The following is a 19438-nucleotide window of genomic DNA, read 5'->3' as shown; positions in this document are numbered from 1 at the left end:
AGCAACGAGCAAATTACACTTGTTGATTTCTGTTTTTTTTAATTTCCTTGGTTATTGGTACCCAGGAGACGCATGTTTCATTTCCCGCGTCTAGTCAGTCACTTCTGGATTTTCACACCAGTTCACTGATGTTGCAGGTGGGTCTTTACTGCTACTGAATAAGCTTCATGCCCATTAATGGCTATTAATTAGTTTTCAATTTGTTGCTGCAAGGAAACACTTTTATTAATGCAAGGCATTACTTTAAAAGAATACCTGGAGCTACAACAGCTTGACAGCATCTCTTAACACTGGAGCGACTCCTGCCTAGGTTTCCATCAGGATCCTCTCCCTGTGAATCTTAGTGCAAGCACAGCCTGTAGCGATCATATTGTTAACATAGCAATGAAGCATTTTTTGGACGACCTCTGATTTCCTTATGCAAAGCCTGAATAAAATAACTTTGCAGGGAAGATGTACAAGTGAATCGAGAAAAACGCAATTCTCTCCGAGAGGCAGGGTGTGGAGCTCCTGTGACTAATTATGTCTACTTGTAATATGTTATTAGGTGCTGATATCCAGACAGAGCATGGTTCCTGGTAAGCGGAGGTGGACCAAGCTAGAACACATGCTCTGTGCATGTTTTATCCAGTCCTTGGACAGGAACCATGTAGTTGATTTATTGTTCTCAGAGAAAACTCCGGTTTAGGAAAGAAAGGACTGTGATTCTATGAGCTCTTGCGCACACAAATTACATGGATGGTGGTCATGTAAGTAGACAGAGAGACATCCACGTGTAGGGACAGGAGTTTCAGCCATGACCCTTTGTGCATGTATCCCTCCATCAGATTTTCCTGCAATCTTGCACAGAAATCAGCCAGGATGTACTGAGAAGCACAATACTCCCCTGAGGTCTCAGCCTGCCATGGACAGTGGCTCTTTCGGCAGTGCAGTAGGTCACGCTAGAGCACAAGTGGCACACAACAGACTGGAGAGGGGGCAGACAGTACAGCAGCAAATACAGCAGAAAGCAGAACAACAGCTTAGGCAGGGGACCCAGGACACGGAGTAGATAGCAGAGCAGTAGGTGAGGCAGGGGAAGCGGATCAGAGTGGCACTTAGGACTGGTGCAGGGCTACTTGGCATCATACCTGCCAAGAACTAATGGACTAGAGAATCCCTGAGGTCCCTTCCAAGCCTAAGGTCTCAATAGCTCCTAGCACAGAACTGCAATGCCGCTGTGCAGTTTGAGCCGTTCTTCAAGTTGACTAACAAGCGACACCACTGGCAGAAACCAAACAGACTGAAAGCAAACAAAGCCAATCAGGACTTGGAAATGTTTATTAGCTGGTCAGAAATGTACGCTCATTAGCACCACTGTTAACGGAAGTGGATTTTGAATGTAAAAATCACTGAGTGTTCACAGTGGAAAAACCAGGAAGTACAAAACCATCCTATGCTGTCTCCTAGAATCACTTCTTCAAGACCCAGATTTCAAATGCAAGACTTTTTTTTTTATTATTATTATTTGCTCACAGTCAGAGAAATTGTTCGAAGCAAGACCTTTCCTTTCTTCCCCCCGCAACCAAATACACACAGAGAACAAGCTAAATGCCCCCTCCCGCCCCCTCTGTGTTCCCCAAAGGATAGCAGACTGTTTTCTTCCAACCCTATCCACTTTTCAAAGCAGGCGGGTGCTGTCCGTGACTGACAGTGAACGATTCCCGGGGAAGAGTCGTTATCATTGCATTCTGGTGATAGGTCCCGTCTCCTTGAGAAGCCACTGCAGAGCTTCGTGTCGGCCTTGCCTTTCCAGCTCTGCCCCAATCACCTCCCGGCACTTCTGATGGTAATTGTTCACCCAGTCACACTAGAGAGAGAGCGACAAGTGCACTGCTGAAGCAGATCAGGAACAGGTGAAGCAATGGTTGGCCTATTCGCATTTTGTGTTTGCAACTTCTGCAGCTCCCAAGAACTTCCACAGAGACCCAAGGGCCCTCCTAATCTATAGGACAAGGTCATTAGTGTGGGACAGACTCTTGGCTCAAAGAGCTAGGCTCACATGTTCAGAAGCAGCTCACAGACTTCGGGGGCTTTTATACACATGCTCCAGGAGTTGGGCAGGGGCCCTTTAATTAGAGCAGCTCCAAGAGTCACTCTAATTAAAGCGTACAGAGTGTCATGTATATCAGTATCCCCACCCTAAAAAATGGCAGTGGGGGCACTTAAAGTTCATTCAACGAGCTTTAGTTAAAGCACCCCCACTGCCATTTTTCAGTGCAGGGATGCTGATACACGATGCTGGAGCCATGACAGGTGCAGTAATTACCACAGTCCAGCAGACTCAGTTAACTGAGTCTGCTCCAACACACAGTAATTACACTGCGTTGGAGCAGCATTGCTGAACATGTATAGGCACCCTGGGTGTCTAAACTGATGTACTCAGGACCCGATTTTCAGTGGAGTGGGGGGTTCCTCACAAGAGACTCTCTCTCACTGGAGTGGGCTTTAAGGATACTATAACACCTCTGACAATCAGCATTTCCAACAGGGCACCCAAAATCATCAGTCACCTCTGCAAATTTGGGCTATACACTCCCCAGTCGTTAGATACTTGAATATGTGCCCATTGACTTCAACAGGACTATGCCCCTGAGTAAGGAATGCAATATTAAGCCTGGGGCAGATGGCATATTGCATGGGACCTCACTCAGGGGGCATGTGTGGGATTATTGGAAGGACGGACTCATCAGCGGAGGGATCTGGAGCAGGTGAAGTCATGCTCTGGGGGTCAAAATAACAGGACTGAAATAGAACGAGAGAGATGGGAATGTACTACAGGGAGCAGGGGAAGTCTGAAAAGATTAGAGCAGAGATTATGTCAGATAATGTCATCAGAGGTATTTAGTCCCCTGTGGCCTGGTCACCCCTGAAAAATATATGCAAAGTGGCCCTGCGAGAAGCTGAAAAGAAAGTCCACTAGTCTGGATCTTTTAATGGATGGGGGAAAATGCTTTCAAGAGGAGGAATCGCTCCTGCCCTCACCTCTTTCTGCGTCAGTAAATGAACATCAATCATTTTGGTCTGGATCGGAACCAGGGTCAATGGTTCAAAGGTCAGGCTCCCTCTGTTCTTGAAGTTGTACTGCAGAGGAAAGAGGAGATATTAGCTCTAGCTGGGCACAACCCTCGCTCTTGGTGTAGTTTGTCTGGCTCAGAAGCAGAGTAGTCCATTGGACTTCCAAATCCATTTACTCAGGACCTGCTCCAAAGCCCACAGAAGTCAACAGCCCTTAAACATCAAACCTAATAAGGCTTTGACAAAGAAGGAAGCAACCTGGAGTTGCTCATGTCTCCTTTCTAGACATTTCAGCCCAAGTAATTCAGCATAAAATTAAAACATCTTTTTTCAAAATCGAGTTGGTTTTAACAACAGCTTAATCCTGCCCTACTCAAAAGATGGGGGTGAAGAGTCTATTCTTGCTACATCAACTAGAGATTCCCTGTGCCAGCCACGCTGCACTCTGCATTGACACCTAAAGGTCAAGAAAAAGAGACTATGGCCCGTGGATATCCAATGAAAGGACATTTTATGAAGTCTTAGGGTAATATATGTACAGCAATCAAATTGATGAGTTTTTAAGCAGCAGTGCAAATTGCAACAGCATTGTCCTCAGTATTTCTGTTTACAAGGAGAGACCTAGAATCATTCTTCACTTTAAAGAAAAGCTCTTTATAGGTTTCCCTGGAGAAGAGCATGTGCAAGTTGAGTCCCTCAGTCCTGCGGCAAAGCTACAGCTCAGCATTGTCCTGCCTCCGGTTCTCATTTAATTCAAACGCAAGAGAAGTTAACATTTTTGCAAACACCAAGTCATGGAAAAGTTAAAAGGGGTTACTCGGGCAATGCCCAAGACAGCCACTCACCTTGGTTTCAGCAGGAACCACGAGAACTACATTTTCTATTCGGATCCCAAAAGACCCATCTTCATAGTAGCCAGGCTCTGCAAAGGGAGATGATAATCAATCAGTCCTTGCAACACTGTGTAGATACTTATCACAACGGCTAAATGTCCTGCAGAGGCACTGGTTAATCCAGGTGGCTAAACATTCTTAATATATGGTGACTAAAGAGGTGAAATGTTATATTTCACCCGATCTGCATGGATATCCAAGCAGTGTGACTGACAACGTTCTCACGGAGAGAGAGACCCTGAGCATGGGGAATGACCTGAACTCAAGAGAAGAAATTAAATTATGCACCACGTGTGTTTGGCTGACCAGAATTCTACAGGAATTCTCTTACCAAAAGGAAAGAAAAGCATCCAGTTTTAAAGGATGCCCATTGTTTCCAGTAGATTTCTACTTAAGGGTCTTACTAACTTGAATGAAGTCTCAGCATCCTTCAGGAAGAAGCTAGTAACATATAAGTTTAAATGTGGCTCCCAACAAAAATCACATAATGACAAATGATTTGGGCAGGGGTGGATACAAGGGGCTGTAGAAAAGCCGTTGCACCCCCGCTTTGATTACTTCTCCAGCCACACTTTAAAATCAGCTGCCCGGAAAAGGCAGCAGCATTTCTATTCGAGCAGTGCTGAGGGAATCCACTGACTTCATGGCTCATTATAATGTACCTGATTCCTGCTAATCTTTCTACACTCCACTGGTGTCAATGACCACCTCTCCTTTTTAATGGTCTTAATGTTTAATGTAAATTAATCAAGTTTATCATTTCTTCTGGAATTTTGCTGTCTTGCTATTCCTGGTAAACTAATCTCTCTCTCTCTCTCTCTCTCTCTCCTATTTCATAGCCATGTACACTGTTGCAACCCTGCACCCTGCAACTGAAAACCTTAACTCAGATGTGGTAATATTAACACAGCTGAACATTTTAACTCAAGTGTGAAAAATGACTGACAGTGATGTGTTGGATACACTGTCAAGTCACTCAGGGAGACTGTATTTTGTTCTATGAAACTGAATAAGAGAAGTATATTTAACTATAATGACTATATGACTAATAAAATACCATACTTACTTGATTATAAGACAAGGTTATTCCCCACCCCCAAATCAGCACGGAGGACAAAAACCCTCATCTTACATATGCATACAAGGAAACCTCATTAAATACATTGTCTGTCTTTGAACTGTTGCCAAAAGCAGCACATACTTAGTAATAAAAACTAGCTATGAAGTTGATTAAATGCAGCCAACACTATGCATGACTATACAACCCATGGATCATATTGGGCAAACATGCTGATGGGACCCTACCACAAGGATAGGTCAGTACAGCGCATCTGAGTAAGATATATGGTTGTGCCCATTGAGCACAGTCCCCCTCAGTACTGACTCTTTTCCAAGTCATGGTGAGCCACTACACTGCACACATTTTGATTTACTCTTCACTCCCACTGCTGAGCAGCGTCTTTCTTTCCCAATGATTCCTTTTTCTTCACCTGCCTTAAGTGTCTGGTAAACAGGACCCCAAACAGTTCACCCAGAACCCCTCTTGCCCCCTCGCTCAGGCCATCACACATGATTAGTGTGGCCCTGTCCCCCATGAAGTGGTCCTGGAGCAAGTAGCCCTATACCTCATCTGCATAAAATTTTTTTGGAGGATCCCAAGAGTCATGAGTGGCAACTAACTAGTACATGAATCTCTTGGGGGTGGGGAGCATCTGGAGTACGCACATATACTGAGCAGTGCTGAGCTGTGGGGTCATCATGGCTTGAAATGCTGTTGACTCCACTGAGGCCCAGCCCAATAAAACTATACGGTACATCGTGAGCCTTTGGCTTTGGATTAATATCGTGCATAATTTGTGCTATATAGAAGTAGGTGACAAAATGTTACTTAAAAGTGTGTTTATAGAGCACCTCTGCTAAAACTTGCAGCAGTTTTGAAAAAGGTAACATGCATCAATTCTGGATGAAATAAACTGATGGGTACTATATGTAAAGTACTACAGTTATGTTTATTTCAAAGTCAGTTTTTTTCCAGTTTGCTCCTCACTTTCATGTGCTCAGGGAAAGCAGGGTCTGACAGTAGAACTGGGGAAGGGACTACAGGGGGAAGTTGGCAGGAGGCAGAGTTACTTGTGGATTCTATCTGAAGTAAGTATAAAAGCAACTTGAATCCAGATTTATTTTCCCTGCTGCAGTCAGAGGGGAGGGACAAACTCAAGGCAAACCTCCAATAATTAGATTTCATCCTGGAAAATTATATCAAATTCATAAATTTTCCATATATCAAATCTAATTATTTGGAGGGGATTACTGGTTTTATAATCAGGGCGTCCTGTATTTGACTAAATACAGTAATATCTTTGGACTATTTATGCCTAGTGTGTTGTATTTTTTCAACTTAATATATAAGGCAGGAAATCTAATGTGCATTCCAATAAAATTATATTTGTTTTTGCATTGATCTCAAACTGAGGAATATAGCACTGGGCCCTTAGTGCCTCTGCCTATTGGAGGCTGTAGGATGTTGAAAAGCAGGGTGTGGATGGTATCTGCAAACCACTGACTCTGGAGCATGCCAGTCTGGAACGTGTTGTGCCCTACAACTGGGTCTCAGGTGTGTCAGGATTTTGGCTGGTGACTAGTAGAGTTAGAAAGTTTGGCTTCCCCAGTGTATTTATCACACTGCTAGGGAGGCAGAGTCATGGGAAGGCTAAATGACTGCTGCATGGTCCAGTGACAAAGCTGGGATTAGCTCCTTGGAGTTTAGATGCCCCTGTCTCTGCTACAGCTAAAAACAAACATTTCCTTGAGGAATGAGAGACTGTTCCCATGCCTATCTTACCACCTAACCTGGTTTCCCATCAGTATCTCCAGACTAACAGTGACACAGGCACGAACCGGGAATCAGGCCTGTGGCATCCCGATGGACTGTGGGGGTCTTAAGAAACTTGTCCCAGCTTAGTCAGGTCTTCCTCTAGATATCCTGAAGTAGGAATTACTTGGCAGACTGATAAGGCAGGAAACATCCCTCTCCACTCCTTTTCAGACGTGTTCCCTAAGCAGTTTGTCCTGCTGCAACCATATAGTTAGTGGGGCTGAATACCATCAGAGACAACCATGCCAGCTTCCAGGGGCTCGTCAGCAAAGGTTTTGTAGCTAATGCCACATGGGCCCTCATGCACATTCAAGAAAGAACCGACTCCATGTCCCGTTCCATGCAGGTAGTCCAAGCCAGTGTCCCACAAGGCAGAGCGGGCAAAAGAATCCAGAAGGTGACCTGCAGGACAAGGGCAAGAAGCAGACAATTAGCAAGAACTGCACACGCTGGATGACAGAGTGTTTGCAAATCCCACTGGCAGCTCAGACCATAGTCAGGGTACGGGAGAGTTGTAAAAGCCCAAGCCATTACGAGTTATAAAACAGACACCATCTACGAAGCCTGACCATAGTACCCGTTTTCAAGTAAAGCAACTTAGTGTAGCTGTCCTAGTCACAAGGTCCTCCCCAGGTGTCTGCATTATTGAAACAACCACCCTAGTTGTCATCACACTCAATACAGAACCCAGAGGGCAGATGGCCCATAGACAATGCAAAGCTCTCTCCTCTTCAAAAGACATCGCCCTGTAGGCAGGACAGGAGATATGACTAAGAGCACAAAATGGCCATCCCTTTTCGCACGATGCAACACCGACAAGTTAACCAGAGCACCAAAATGGGGAGCATGCCCATCAGTTTCAGTGCCTGTATGGGAAAATCTAGCCTCTGCCATTTTAAATGCTCTCTGCTTTTTGGTTCAGGTTCTTGTTTCTGTTGATGTATCCCCACCCACTCGAAAAGGCAAACAGTGAACAATCTTAAAATGGTATCTGACTGGAAAAAATAATACTGCAACAAATTCTGTGCATGCATGTGCCCATGCATGTGCGCGTGCACACGTGCATGTATCATTGTCTTCTACTGGGTGGAATCAGAATAGCTTCTTTGTGCAATATGGACCCCATAGTCTTAACAGCTAAAAGGAGATTCTCCATCAGCTCAAGAAGCAGCAGTTTGCCTTTCTAAAGCAGGAGATCCGAGTTGTCTCTTTGCTAAGGCCATGGAGTTTACAGTAGCCACATTATGCAGCGCAAAAACAGCAGCAAAGTTCTAGGTGGCCACAGGTATCTTATAATGCAATTGGCAATGAAAAGTTACAACTTCTGAACTAAACAGAGCTGCAACTTCCCATTAGCTCACATGCATCGGCTCAAGGAATTCAGTGCCAGCTGGTGTTAGAAGAGCTAGATCAATAAGCATAATCCAACTTGATGGTTACACAGAGACCCACAATAAAAGATTGCTACATTTGCCTACTGCACTTGAAGCTGTCAAGCTTCAATCTCTTCTAAATGATCAGCTGATCCTTCAGGCACTACAAGCATCAGCCCTCCTGTCTGCTCAGGACAATCAGCAACCAACCTTTAGTGCCATTTGGGAAGATGGCTGCGCTCACAGCGATGTGGCCCTTCAGGACGTAGGTGAAGCACTCCTGCCAAGGAAACACAATGGAGTAAGACAAAAAGTATCATTCTTCACCAGCTTTGAAGAAAAAGCTGCATCCTGTAGGTCACCAAAGCATTACAGAGACTTCCTGAAGACCCTGCCCCTGCTTTCTATGAGACAAAAGGAAAGCATGATGAAAAGATCAACTCTGAGCAGAAAACGTGACTTGGCAAGTAATGCTTTTTAAATGGATTCAGGCAAGAACCAGGTGGACTTTGACAGATTCCCCCAGAACATACAGCTGTTTTTGTTCAAGTCCCTGTGGCTGTATTTCCCTAATATACTATAAAACCTTGCAGAACAGAATTGCATATTTAAATGACTTTCCGTATGCCACAGAATGACTCAGTGCAAGGTTACATACATACATACAAGGGTCCTGCACATTTCCATGCTGGGCCTGTTCCCAGGAACAGCACAGAGGGCATGGCAGAGAGACTGTGGTGATAAGTGTATCTAGACAGACAGACTGAGGCCCAGTGTACCTGCAAAACTGCATTAGTATCATTAGAAATGGGATTTTAAATAGATTTAGTTGCATCAGTGTAAACATTCTTACACTGGCTAAATACCAGCTTAAAACCATGTCAACCAGGTTGAAGCCAATACCAGAGTTGATTTTTAAACTGACTTTGGTTTAACCCTACATGACACAAACTGGTCATGTACATTCTTGTCACATTAAGGCTCGTTAGTGGAGTCAGTTAAGTGACCACATTTTAAGCATGCTTCCACCAATCAGGGTCGTCTCAGGGGCCAGGGTGGGTGAAGTTTGATTTTGAGATAGCAAATATGCTATTCTATAATTTATGGAGGGTAAATTTTGGAAGTCTAAATACTCCCAGCTTCCTTCTGAATCACTCTCAGGGCACCCGGCTGGCATACAGCATGTCACTTTGATTGCACAGGACCGAAGTGGTTTTCTAGTTCTAATCTTTACAGTTTTCTTTAAACCATCCATTTAAAAGCAATGATTGTTCCACTATTTCTAGTACTGTGGTCCCAATGGCAAAGCACGAGATGTCCGATTACCTTTTCATATGCTGATGGGGTGCCAAAATGCATTGTCCTAGTCACATCCGTCGTGCCGTCCCTTCCAAACAAGAGCAAAGTCACGCAATGTAAAAGAGAGGAACCAGGAAGATCAGAATGGAAAGAATCCATTTTTACCCTTCTAATAATGCTGGTCATTTCCCATTAATATAAGCACAGCAGGAAACACTGGATGAAATTCTCCAGCCTGCCTTATCTTGAAATCTATGAATTCTTGAGCACAGCTATAAGAAACAATATTGTTTACAACTCAAATGTCATCTCGGATCCCAAAGGAGACCAAAGCTCTTAGACATGTAGAGTAGCAGCTAACTTGAGGGTGGGTAAAACATACAGAGCACACTTGCACCACACCGAAGGGAAGGAAGAATTACAGTTCACTTGTACAAAGACAAGTTAGAACAGTTACCGTGTTCTTAAAAAAAGGATGTACCAATGACAGCTAATGGCTGCAAAAAAAAAAAGTCAATGGTATTAGTGCCTACTTTGCCCTCCAAACACTACAACCCAGTATGTTTAAAAGTAACCCCTGAGACAGTGACAAGAATTTGCTCTCTGACAATCAGCTCTAGTTTGGCATTCATAAACCCAAGAGGCCCCAAAATGAGCATTTAGGCTTGAAACATCTGTCCCTATGCAGCTACTTGAGATGATGCACACAGACTGTGGGCATAAAGAATGCATGATGTACCTTCTAGGCAGTGTCAAGCTCAGCCTCTCTGCCCTCATATGTGGTGAATGCCACTGATGTCCCACTCATATTTTATTCGAGGGGCTGCTTTTCATTGAGACACTAAGGGAACCGTTAATCAAGCCATCGAAGGGAAAGATCTCATTGTTGAAATCTTATCAAAGTGCGTTCACACGGCTCCTTTTCAAAGCCCTTTAGAAAAGGCTGCTAACAAACGCCAGAGCTCAAAGGAGACGGTTCCTCTCAGAGGACCCATCAGGTCTGCTCTGCTCCCTTGCTGAACAAAGTGCTTCTAATCTATTTACACTGATAAAAATGTCCCTTCTTTCATTTTTAATGATGTTAGTGCTTGTGAGAGGTCCCAGAATAAACAACCTGAGACTGAGGCTACAGACTGGAGTTGTCAAACACGCACAAAGATAACGTAGCTCTCACCAACCACATGCCCAAGACATGAACTACCTCTAGGGAAAGGAATCCCAAACCCAGGACTCTACTGACCAGTCAGACACCACATAAGCCCTGTAACAACACAGAATGGGGATGTCCTCTTCCCAGACCTCCCTGCATTGGCTTCCTCTTATCACCGGACCAATGTGTTGCTGATAGAAGCCCCCTTCCCCAGCTGAACAAGACAGCCTGCCTCACCAGTTGAAGTGTACAGAGAGAGAGCAGGTCTGCAGGACTGCTTCTCATCCCTCATATACAAGGGGTAAGAAGTGAGCAAGTAAGGTGGAGAATGGACAATTTTAACCTGGCTCCCCAAAGCCCCAGCTAGCACAGCTGAAATATTATAGAGAGTGAGGTCATCTAAAGCAGCTGCTAGCAAAGAGCAGTAGCCGACTCCATCCCTGCTAGACTTGAGACAGGCAAAGAAGGGCTGCAGCTCTGAATCCCACTTCCCACCCTGGCGTGCTCCCAAAGAGATGTAGCAACACAACTTCTTCAGTGTGCAAGGATGCTGGCAGGCGTTACACAGCAAGGTTTGACCAGGGCAGCCTCTTTCACACATTCACATGTAACTCACCACAACAAGGAGCCATTCAGTCCTCTGTCTCTCCAACAAGGGTGCCAACAAGACCCCAATTCATTTCACTCGAGGGCAAGAGGCAGCCAGTTTAGAGCCAGCTGACCTGAACTACATTCATGCTGGCGACCTAGAAACATTTTTTATTTTTAAAGATAATTACTCCATTTCCTCATGAAAGCTTCATTGAGGCCATCGAGACCTTCCAAAGGACAAGGGTACAGTAGAGAAATGCCTTTAGAAACAACTCCACAGCACGCTGCAGCATGTCCAGCTTTGCAATGTTTATCAAAGCGATGAAGCAGCCAACCCTGCAGACTATTAGCAAGGGGCAGCAGTTCTTGTGGAGTGTACCTGAATTAAGTGTAATAGCAACTCGAATCCACTTACTTGTACTGAGCTCCAGAATCCAGGAGGTAGATCTCACTCATGGACAAGGTTCTGTTGGTCTCAGGAACTGGCCTGTTAGATTAAATGAAAAGTTATTTGTCCCATCATTATAACATCTCTTTTCCACAGTCCCTGCTCAACCGCAAGGTCAAGTGCAAGGTTAGACCTGCTGCCTCCACTTTCTTGTTTATATGATGGAATTTGCATTAAGTACTGAGCTGGGGCATGTAGGGATGAGTGTATTTAGCCTTAGCAAATTCCACAAAGGGCTTAAGGATGGGTATGTTCCTTCCAGCTAAATCCTCAGCATGTGTACCTGACCCCATTTCAGCACAGCTTCCTCCATCACCTTCAAACAGGCAAACAACCCACCCCCCTTTCCCACCTGTCAACAGGAGCCAGCACTCTCTGCAGAATACCTAGCAATAACCTCATCAAACAAGTCACCTCAACAGGCAGCTGCAAGTGACTGAGCTTTCCTGTATCCAGCAACACAAGTCTCCAGATCAAGGCTAGGTGAATGCAGGGGTGGAAACAAAGAAAATCTTCACTGCCCCTTGCATGGCCAAGGCCTAAACATTTAGGCTGTTTTCATGCCAGGGCTAAAAATGAACTATCAGTTTCACCTCCACTCCCAGCTCAAACACCGGATTATGGCCCACTGTCTGGGTTGAACTAGCTACCACTTCAGATGGCTCCATGGTGGTGCAATGGACAGTCCCAGCTGGTGCATCTGGATCTTCGTCCAGGGGCAAGGACACTTTGCCCAAAGATGATCAACAGGGACATTTTTCCTTAGCTGAACCAAATACTTCCTCTTGTCTATACTCAGCTGTGAGTCCAAGCAGCAGCAATTCAGGATGCTGTAAGTGCACTTGCTGAAGAAACACATGAGCTGCCTTTCTCTTACTTGTAGTGAATGATAGCGCCATTTGGGCCAGTGCTCGATATCGTAGCAAAGCTCAGCTCCACAAAGTCATTCTGTTGGCTGGAAGGAAACAGCATGGTTACATCAGGCAAGAGCAAAAGGTCAGAGGAAGTTGAGGTCACCAGCACCATCTACATAACGGCAGTCACAGGAAGCCTCATAACCTCCTTCTCCCCCTCCAGCCCACTTGCCCCAAAATGTTTCCCTCCACCTAAAGAACACTTTAGTCCTGTAGAGCCACCAGAACAAGCTTCTCCACTGAGGTGACCTTAGAGAGGTACAGGAGTCAAGCACATTAGACCTTCGTCCCCTAACTAGCTAGGCTCCTGCTCTCTATCTTCAGTCAGTCCTCAGCAGTACCTAACTACCTCAATCCCCACGCAGCCCAGGGCACCAACATCCTCTCCAGCTCATGCTCTTAAAACTGCAAGCTTAATTCATACACACTTATTCACAGCCATTTTTAGTTTGGCATCTAAGCACGTTTGCAGAATCCGAGCCCCGCATGGACATGAATGGCCCAGGCGCTGCACTTCATAAAAAAGTCGTGTTGGAAGCCTAAGCTGCCTGGAGAATCCCACTCCCTCGTAATTGTTCTCTGAATACAAGAAAAGCGATCTGCATCCTACTGATGGGGCAAGCAAAACCTATTCTCCCTAAACCCAATCATGTGACTTGAATTATGAGACCACCTTGGCTACCCGCTCAACCTTCACAATCCAAACCACCTTCCTTCTGCTGTGCAGAGTCAGGAACCAGCAGCAGCAAAGAGTGGCAAGCAGGATCCAGGTAGTCAGGACCTGTTCCTCCCCATGGCCTTCCTTCACTGATGGCTAAGCAATGGTGATTTAGCTTCCAAATACCACCGGGTAGGAGCATGCACACAGACAGTTACCAGGACGCAGCCAGTGCATAGTAAAGTCCCTTTACGCCCCATGGAAAAACACCCTTGCAAAGCAGTTTCTCATCAGGTAACATGCACCTACGGAGGAGTAAGTTTTCTAAACAGTCAAATCATAGAAGTGGGGTCAGAAGGGACCTTGTAGATCTTCAAGTCCGACCCGCTGCCTGGGCCAGAGAAAAACTGGGCTCAGATGACGCCAGCCAGGTAGGCATCAAGCCTCTTCTTAAAGACCCCCAGGGTAGGAGCCAGCACCACTTCCCTTGGATAAGGCAGCAAAAGACAAAAAAGCATAAGAGGGCAGAAAAAAATCCTGAGTGGCTGTCGCAGAGCACTCAGGTGCCCTGGCCTGAGAGCAGAGGAACAGCTCAGGAGAGACCCCTGGTGGCAAGAAGGGAGAGGCTCAGCTGCCAGTCACCAGGGCAGCCAGAGTCACAGGTGCTGGTTGCCAGGACAACCAGTGGGGCCAGCTGACAGGAAGGGGCAGGGCCTTGGCCCATATAAGCCCAGGCAGGAGGCCAGGAGGGTAGTTCCCCTCTGGCGACTGAGGGAGGAGGAGCTCGGCTAGTACAGACGGAGGGCAGAGCTCTGACCGTGTGAGCATCCCCTGGTCGCTGCTGGGGTTGGAGTGTTTTCCTGGTAGGGACTGAATGTTGTTTGGCCGGACGGTCTAGGTTTTTATGTTATAGCCCAGGGGCTTTGTGTTTTTGTGTTTACTGTTTTAACCGGAGGACCGGGTGAGGCTATTAGGGGTTGGAGGAAGCCTCATAGGGACTCCATGGTAGTGTGGGGACCCTGGCGCCAGAGAGGGCGCAGCATTTGGGATGCACTGGTCCTAGCCCCAGAGCAAGGGGGGGCAGCGAGAAGCCCCAAGGAGGTAAAGGAGAGGGCCAAGCCACAACAGGGCCCAGGTCAAAAACTACGTCAGTGAGGCTTGGGTTGCAGTGTAGGGGTGGAAGAGGAGCTGCAGGTAGCGCCCCCTGGCACTGGGGCACATAAAGTGGGCAGCCTCCTGCTAATTACATCAGTCAATTTAATCAATTAAGATCAAGGTGTGGCAGGTGAGTAAGCAGGCGGTTGGCTCATAACAGGAGGGCGGAGCCACCAGAAGAAAGGCTCTAGCAGAGATACTCCTGTCACAGCGGTGGTTTTACCTTACCTACGAAACTCCTCTGCTTTGTCTGCAGCAGATATTTCTGTCACGGTGCCCTTTGGAACCTAACAGGCAAGATTTGGGTTAAGTTAGCAAGTCAACTAGCAAAGAAAATGCAAGAAATGATGAGAGATGCTTGGTATTTACACTTTACAGAACCCGGTCTCACATCTGAACATCGAAGGCAAAGTTACACAGATAGAATCCTAGAAAAACTGAGCAGGACAGGACCTTAAGAGGTCATCTAGTCCCGCAGCCTGCTCAAGGCAGGGTCATCCCTCCCTAAACCATCCCAGACAAATGTTTGTCTAACCTACCCATAAAACCTTGCCAGCACCTTGCTGGGTAATCTGATCCAGTGCTTAACCACCTTCCAAGTTAAAACATCCAACCTAAAACTTCCCTTGTATCAAGATCTCATCTTACACACCAGTAGCTGTTTGCTGGATCAGGCCCTGAGCTGAAATGCAAATATTTTGACACCAGAAATGATGTAAAGTAAACAAGATTTAACTCTTTTTTTTTCCAGTATTCTACATTTTTAGCACAAATGCTCGCAGAATGCTTTTTTGCGCAGACCTCAAAGTACATTGCCAAACAAAGGGGAGATGCAGGTTACATTTTACCCATCACTGAACTGGCTGTACCACAGACGTAACCTATTTCTCCCATGCCTGCACAGCAGGCAAAGGAAAAAACAAGCAGCAGGAATCATTACATGAGGCCAGATTTACCAGGGTACTGAAACACCTAAAGATGCCAGTAAGCAGCCAGGGGATTTTACAGGTTAAGTCAATGGGATGTAGGCACCTAACTGAACTCACCGAACACCAGGGGCTATTCTGAGAATGGCCCTGTAACATTGCACATTGTATTAGGGTTAGATGGCTCTGCCTTTTGACCACGTCAGATAAAAGCCAGCCTGTTTTAAAAATTTCTCCAGCCTTGCCTGGAAACCAGACACAAACTCACAACATCAGACGGTGGAAAACAGGAACCACAAAACCTACCAGAGAACAACAGTTTTAAGCGCGCTAAAGAATATTCAGGACTACTTGCAAGTTTATGCTAATGAAGAATTTTATTATGCAATAAAATCCCCAAGTTAAAAAATGAGAGATTAATACTGTACCTCCTTCTCCAACCAGTTAAAGAGCTCACACAGGGCAACAGCATCTTTAATCTATATTAAAATGGGTAAAGTAAAAAAAAAAAAAGAGAAGTAATTGAGTTCATGTAAGATTTATAAAGCTTCAATGGAGACAGTCTTTTTTTATGCAAGGCAATTAGATATGAACACTAGGTACAGTGGCAGGGAGATGAGCTAGTTGATCTAAGAGGTCTTTCCGGTCTCTAACTTCTGTGATTAATGTCAGCACTGGAAATGTACCAGATCAATAAAATAAATGTTAATAAAGGTTTGCAGAGGAGCTGTAGCTCACCAGGGATTGCCAAGTGCAAGCCTGATGCCAACACCTCCCAATGTGTCTTTTGTAAGAGGGCCTGACTTCTCTGAGGGGTAAACTGAGGCTCAGAGAGATGAAGTGGTGTGCCCAAGACTGACCAAGGGACTCACTGGCAAAGATAGGCCTAGCTGATTTTGGTCTCAGCGCCTTCTACAGCTGGTTTAAATATTTCATTAGGTCTGATTTTTCCTCCCATTTATGTGCCTATGGTTTTTGCAGAGTCTCTGCAACACCCTGGGAATGGGTCAAAGGTAGAAAAGATTGATCCAAGAATATCTGCATCTGGAATCTGAACTAAATAACACTCTGTACCTTCATGATGTAGCCAATTCACATGTCTACATATGCATTAATCACAAGGCACCTAATGTATCACATCTCCTGACGCACGCTACTTTGAGGTGGGTGTTGAGAGAGCTCCACCCCTCTCGGCACCTTCATGGACCAGGTCTTCAAAGGCTTTAATTGAATTTGCAGTCTGCAAATGTGAAATAGCCATGAAGGCTGTGGGTCAGGCTGGCTCCCTGTCAGTGTGTGCAGCAGATGTACCAATTCTGAGGAAGCAGCTGTCATGGTGTAGACACAGCCATAAGCCAAAGATTAGATGGGAATCATAAAACATGCACAGATGCTCAATGTCCATCCAGAACGGCTCCGAGCTTGGGGACTGAAAGCCCAGAAACAGTATCATAGAATCATAGAAAACAAAGCTTGGAAAGGACCTCAGGAGGTCACATCCAGTCCAACCCCCTGTTCCAAGCAAGACCGGCCCCAACTAAATCATCCCAGACAAGGCTGTCTAGCCAGGTCTTAAAAACCTCTGGGGATAGAGAGTCCACAACTTCTCTAGGTAACCTGTTCCAGTGCTTTACTACCCTCCTACTGGGCGTTTTTCCTAATATCCAACCTAAACTTCCCTTGCTGCAACTTCAGCCCGTTGCTCCTTGTCCCACCATCTGCCCCCACCGAGAACAGCCCAGCTCCATCCTCTTTGAAACCTCCCTGCAGGGAGTTGAAGGCTGCTGTTCAATCCCCCTTCAGTCTTCTTTTCTCCAGACTAAACCAGCCCAGTTCCCTCTGTCTCTCCTCCCAAGGCATGTGCCCCAGCCCCCAATCATTATTGTTGCCCTCTCTAATTTGTCCACATCCTTTCTGAAGAAAATGGATGCTTGAAGGATATGGAGAAGGAAGGAAAGAAGAGGCAAGATTGTCAAAAGTGACAGATAATTTTGGTGGCCCAACCTGAGCCTGACTTTTCTCGGGCTGGGAATGCTGCCCTTTCAAAAAGATCAGTCCCAGTTTAGGGTGTCAAGTTGGCCACCCAAAAATCATGACAACCAAAATAACTAACCGCTAGAAACTGGCTTGGTCAGAGGAGTTTTTATGATTGTTTGGAAGGGATTCTTTTGGTTCTTTATTCTCTGTGCCATGGCATTATTAGGACATGTCTGTAAAGGGGTAACAGATGCAATGCCAATGGAGGAAAGGCCTGACTGGGACCTGGGACCCACTGGACTAAGACCTGTTCAGATATGGTGTCCACCCAAGGGCTCACAGTCAGCAGCACTATGTTGAACACGAGGTAGTTCCCAAACAGCACAAGGGCACTAAGTAGCACTACTACACATGCCATCCACAGCTTTAAGGGTGCATTGAGTAACTGAGCAGAAAACCTCCACTGATGGTGGTAGACACCTGACAAAAGGTGAGGAAAGAGAAAAATATTCCAGCGGGCCATCCAAATCCTGAGTGGCTCTCAAATTCACAGTGAATTACATCCACTGGAAACACAACCCCAGGTCTGAAAGCAAAATACTATCTGCAGCTGTATAAGGATGCCGGATGTAGCAAGATAGGATCTCAGTTTCACTTACATGTGCTCTTCTCATGCCTGCTGTTTCTGCCTCATTCTTCACAGCTTTTCCCAGGCAGATAGGTGTATACGGGGTGAGGTATCGGTGAACCTAGAGCAGACAGACAGGAATTACAACTCATCTCTTGACAATTTAATATCTTTGTTTTTAGAACAGTCACTATTTGTTCTTCTACAATACCCTTCAACTAACAACTTTGTCTTAGGTTGAGTTGGCTAAGCTCTGCATGGTATACAGGGAAGAAATGGTTTCATCATCACTCAAAGAAGGAACTAAAATTCAGTCATGTACCATACCGAAAACCTTGTGCTGCTCTTGGGACAACCATGGCAGGCAGAGAGTGAAGGATTCTCCTGGTGCAGAACTAGCATAGAAAACTGACAGAAATGGTGCTATCATCTCTTAGACCAGCTACTCCCAGCAAAATGGCAAGAAGGGATGTGTTGTAAGTAGGACCAGGAAGAAGGAAGCATGACAAAGCTCTGTTTTGCTCACTCCTCTGCTGGCCTGAGGGATGTTACACCCAGAGTTTAAGTAAAGACTGTCCAGGAGCCCTAGCTTGTCTGCAGGCGGTTCCCCGTTGGTATCAATCTCCAACTGGGGTCTGGCCTCTCTGCACAGTCAGGGCCTATTTCTCTTCTGTTAAGAGTCTACTTATGCTGAAGAGTTTGTAAGGTCTGTTACAGGATACACAGGCCTCTTGCCAATACTGGTATATGGCTTGGATGAAGTGTGATCAAGATCCCTATGGTATCCCAAGCAGCATATCAGCAGCCTTTAAAACACTCTGTGCCGGCAGTGCCCAACCTTTCAGCTCCAGAGGCCAGATGAGCGGTACAGGTTAGTCCATGAGCCAGATCCCTAGTGCGGAAGGGGCCCACGTGCCTTGGCCCAGCCTCACATGCCAGGATCTGGTTCACTGCCACCTCAGTCCTGCATACCCACCCTAGCACTCACGTCCACAATAACCAGTCCACCAGTGTTCCCCAGGTCCAGAAATTTGGCACCAATTAACACTGCCACTTCTGCCATGTCCCCAAATTTTGGACCTGTGGGGAGCCCAGCAGGCTTGAGAACAGCTCCACAGGCCAGAACGGGCTGATGGGCCAAGGACTAGCATCCCTGCTTTAAGCCATATGCTCAGCTGATATAAACTGGCACAGAGGCAGTGACCTGAACACAGGACAGGGAGCAAGACTACCTTTAGTCTGATGTTGGGCAAATCACTTCATTTCTTTTCGCCGCCTCCTATCCTTTGTCTATTTAGGGCTCTTCAAGGCAAAGATTATCACTCATTATGTATATACAGCCTGTCTAGCATGGGGTGTAGCTGGAGCCTTACAAAACTGATGTAATATAAAATATAAAATACCAGCATTTCCTCCCAGGAGCCAGAGTCTCGGCTTCATACATGGCCATGGCCCTACTTCCACTAGGCTCTGACAATTCACATCAGCTGAGGA

At 45.9% G+C, this 19438-nt stretch overlaps 1 protein-coding gene across 1 annotated transcript in view; it reads right to left on the bottom strand.

Moving 5' to 3' along the window:
* Positions 1–1302: 1302 nt before the first annotated feature.
* The window catches only part of XPNPEP1 (X-prolyl aminopeptidase 1), a 40053-nt gene continuing 21917 nt past the window's right edge, over positions 1303–19438 (bottom strand). The window contains exons 11-21 of the mRNA XM_090056902.1: positions 17976–18065; positions 15768–15818; positions 14642–14700; positions 12564–12641; positions 11654–11725; positions 9525–9585; positions 8409–8478; positions 7054–7227; positions 3903–3979; positions 3025–3123; positions 1303–1849 (exon numbers count right to left, since the gene is read on the bottom strand). Of these exons, the coding sequence (XP_089913028.1) occupies positions 1721–1849; positions 3025–3123; positions 3903–3979; positions 7054–7227; positions 8409–8478; positions 9525–9585; positions 11654–11725; positions 12564–12641; positions 14642–14700; positions 15768–15818; positions 17976–18065 (960 nt within the window). The 3' untranslated portion in view covers positions 1303–1720. The remainder of the gene's footprint in view (positions 1850–3024; positions 3124–3902; positions 3980–7053; positions 7228–8408; positions 8479–9524; positions 9586–11653; positions 11726–12563; positions 12642–14641; positions 14701–15767; positions 15819–17975; positions 18066–19438) is intronic.

This window comes from Crocodylus siamensis, chromosome 7 (assembly GCF_052110815.1).
Source record: "Crocodylus siamensis isolate JL-2025a chromosome 7, ASM5211081v1, whole genome shotgun sequence".
NCBI lineage: Eukaryota > Metazoa > Chordata > Crocodylia > Crocodylidae > Crocodylus > Crocodylus siamensis.
Note: the sequence above shows the minus strand (reverse complement) of the source record. Positions and strands in the feature narration are given on the sequence as shown.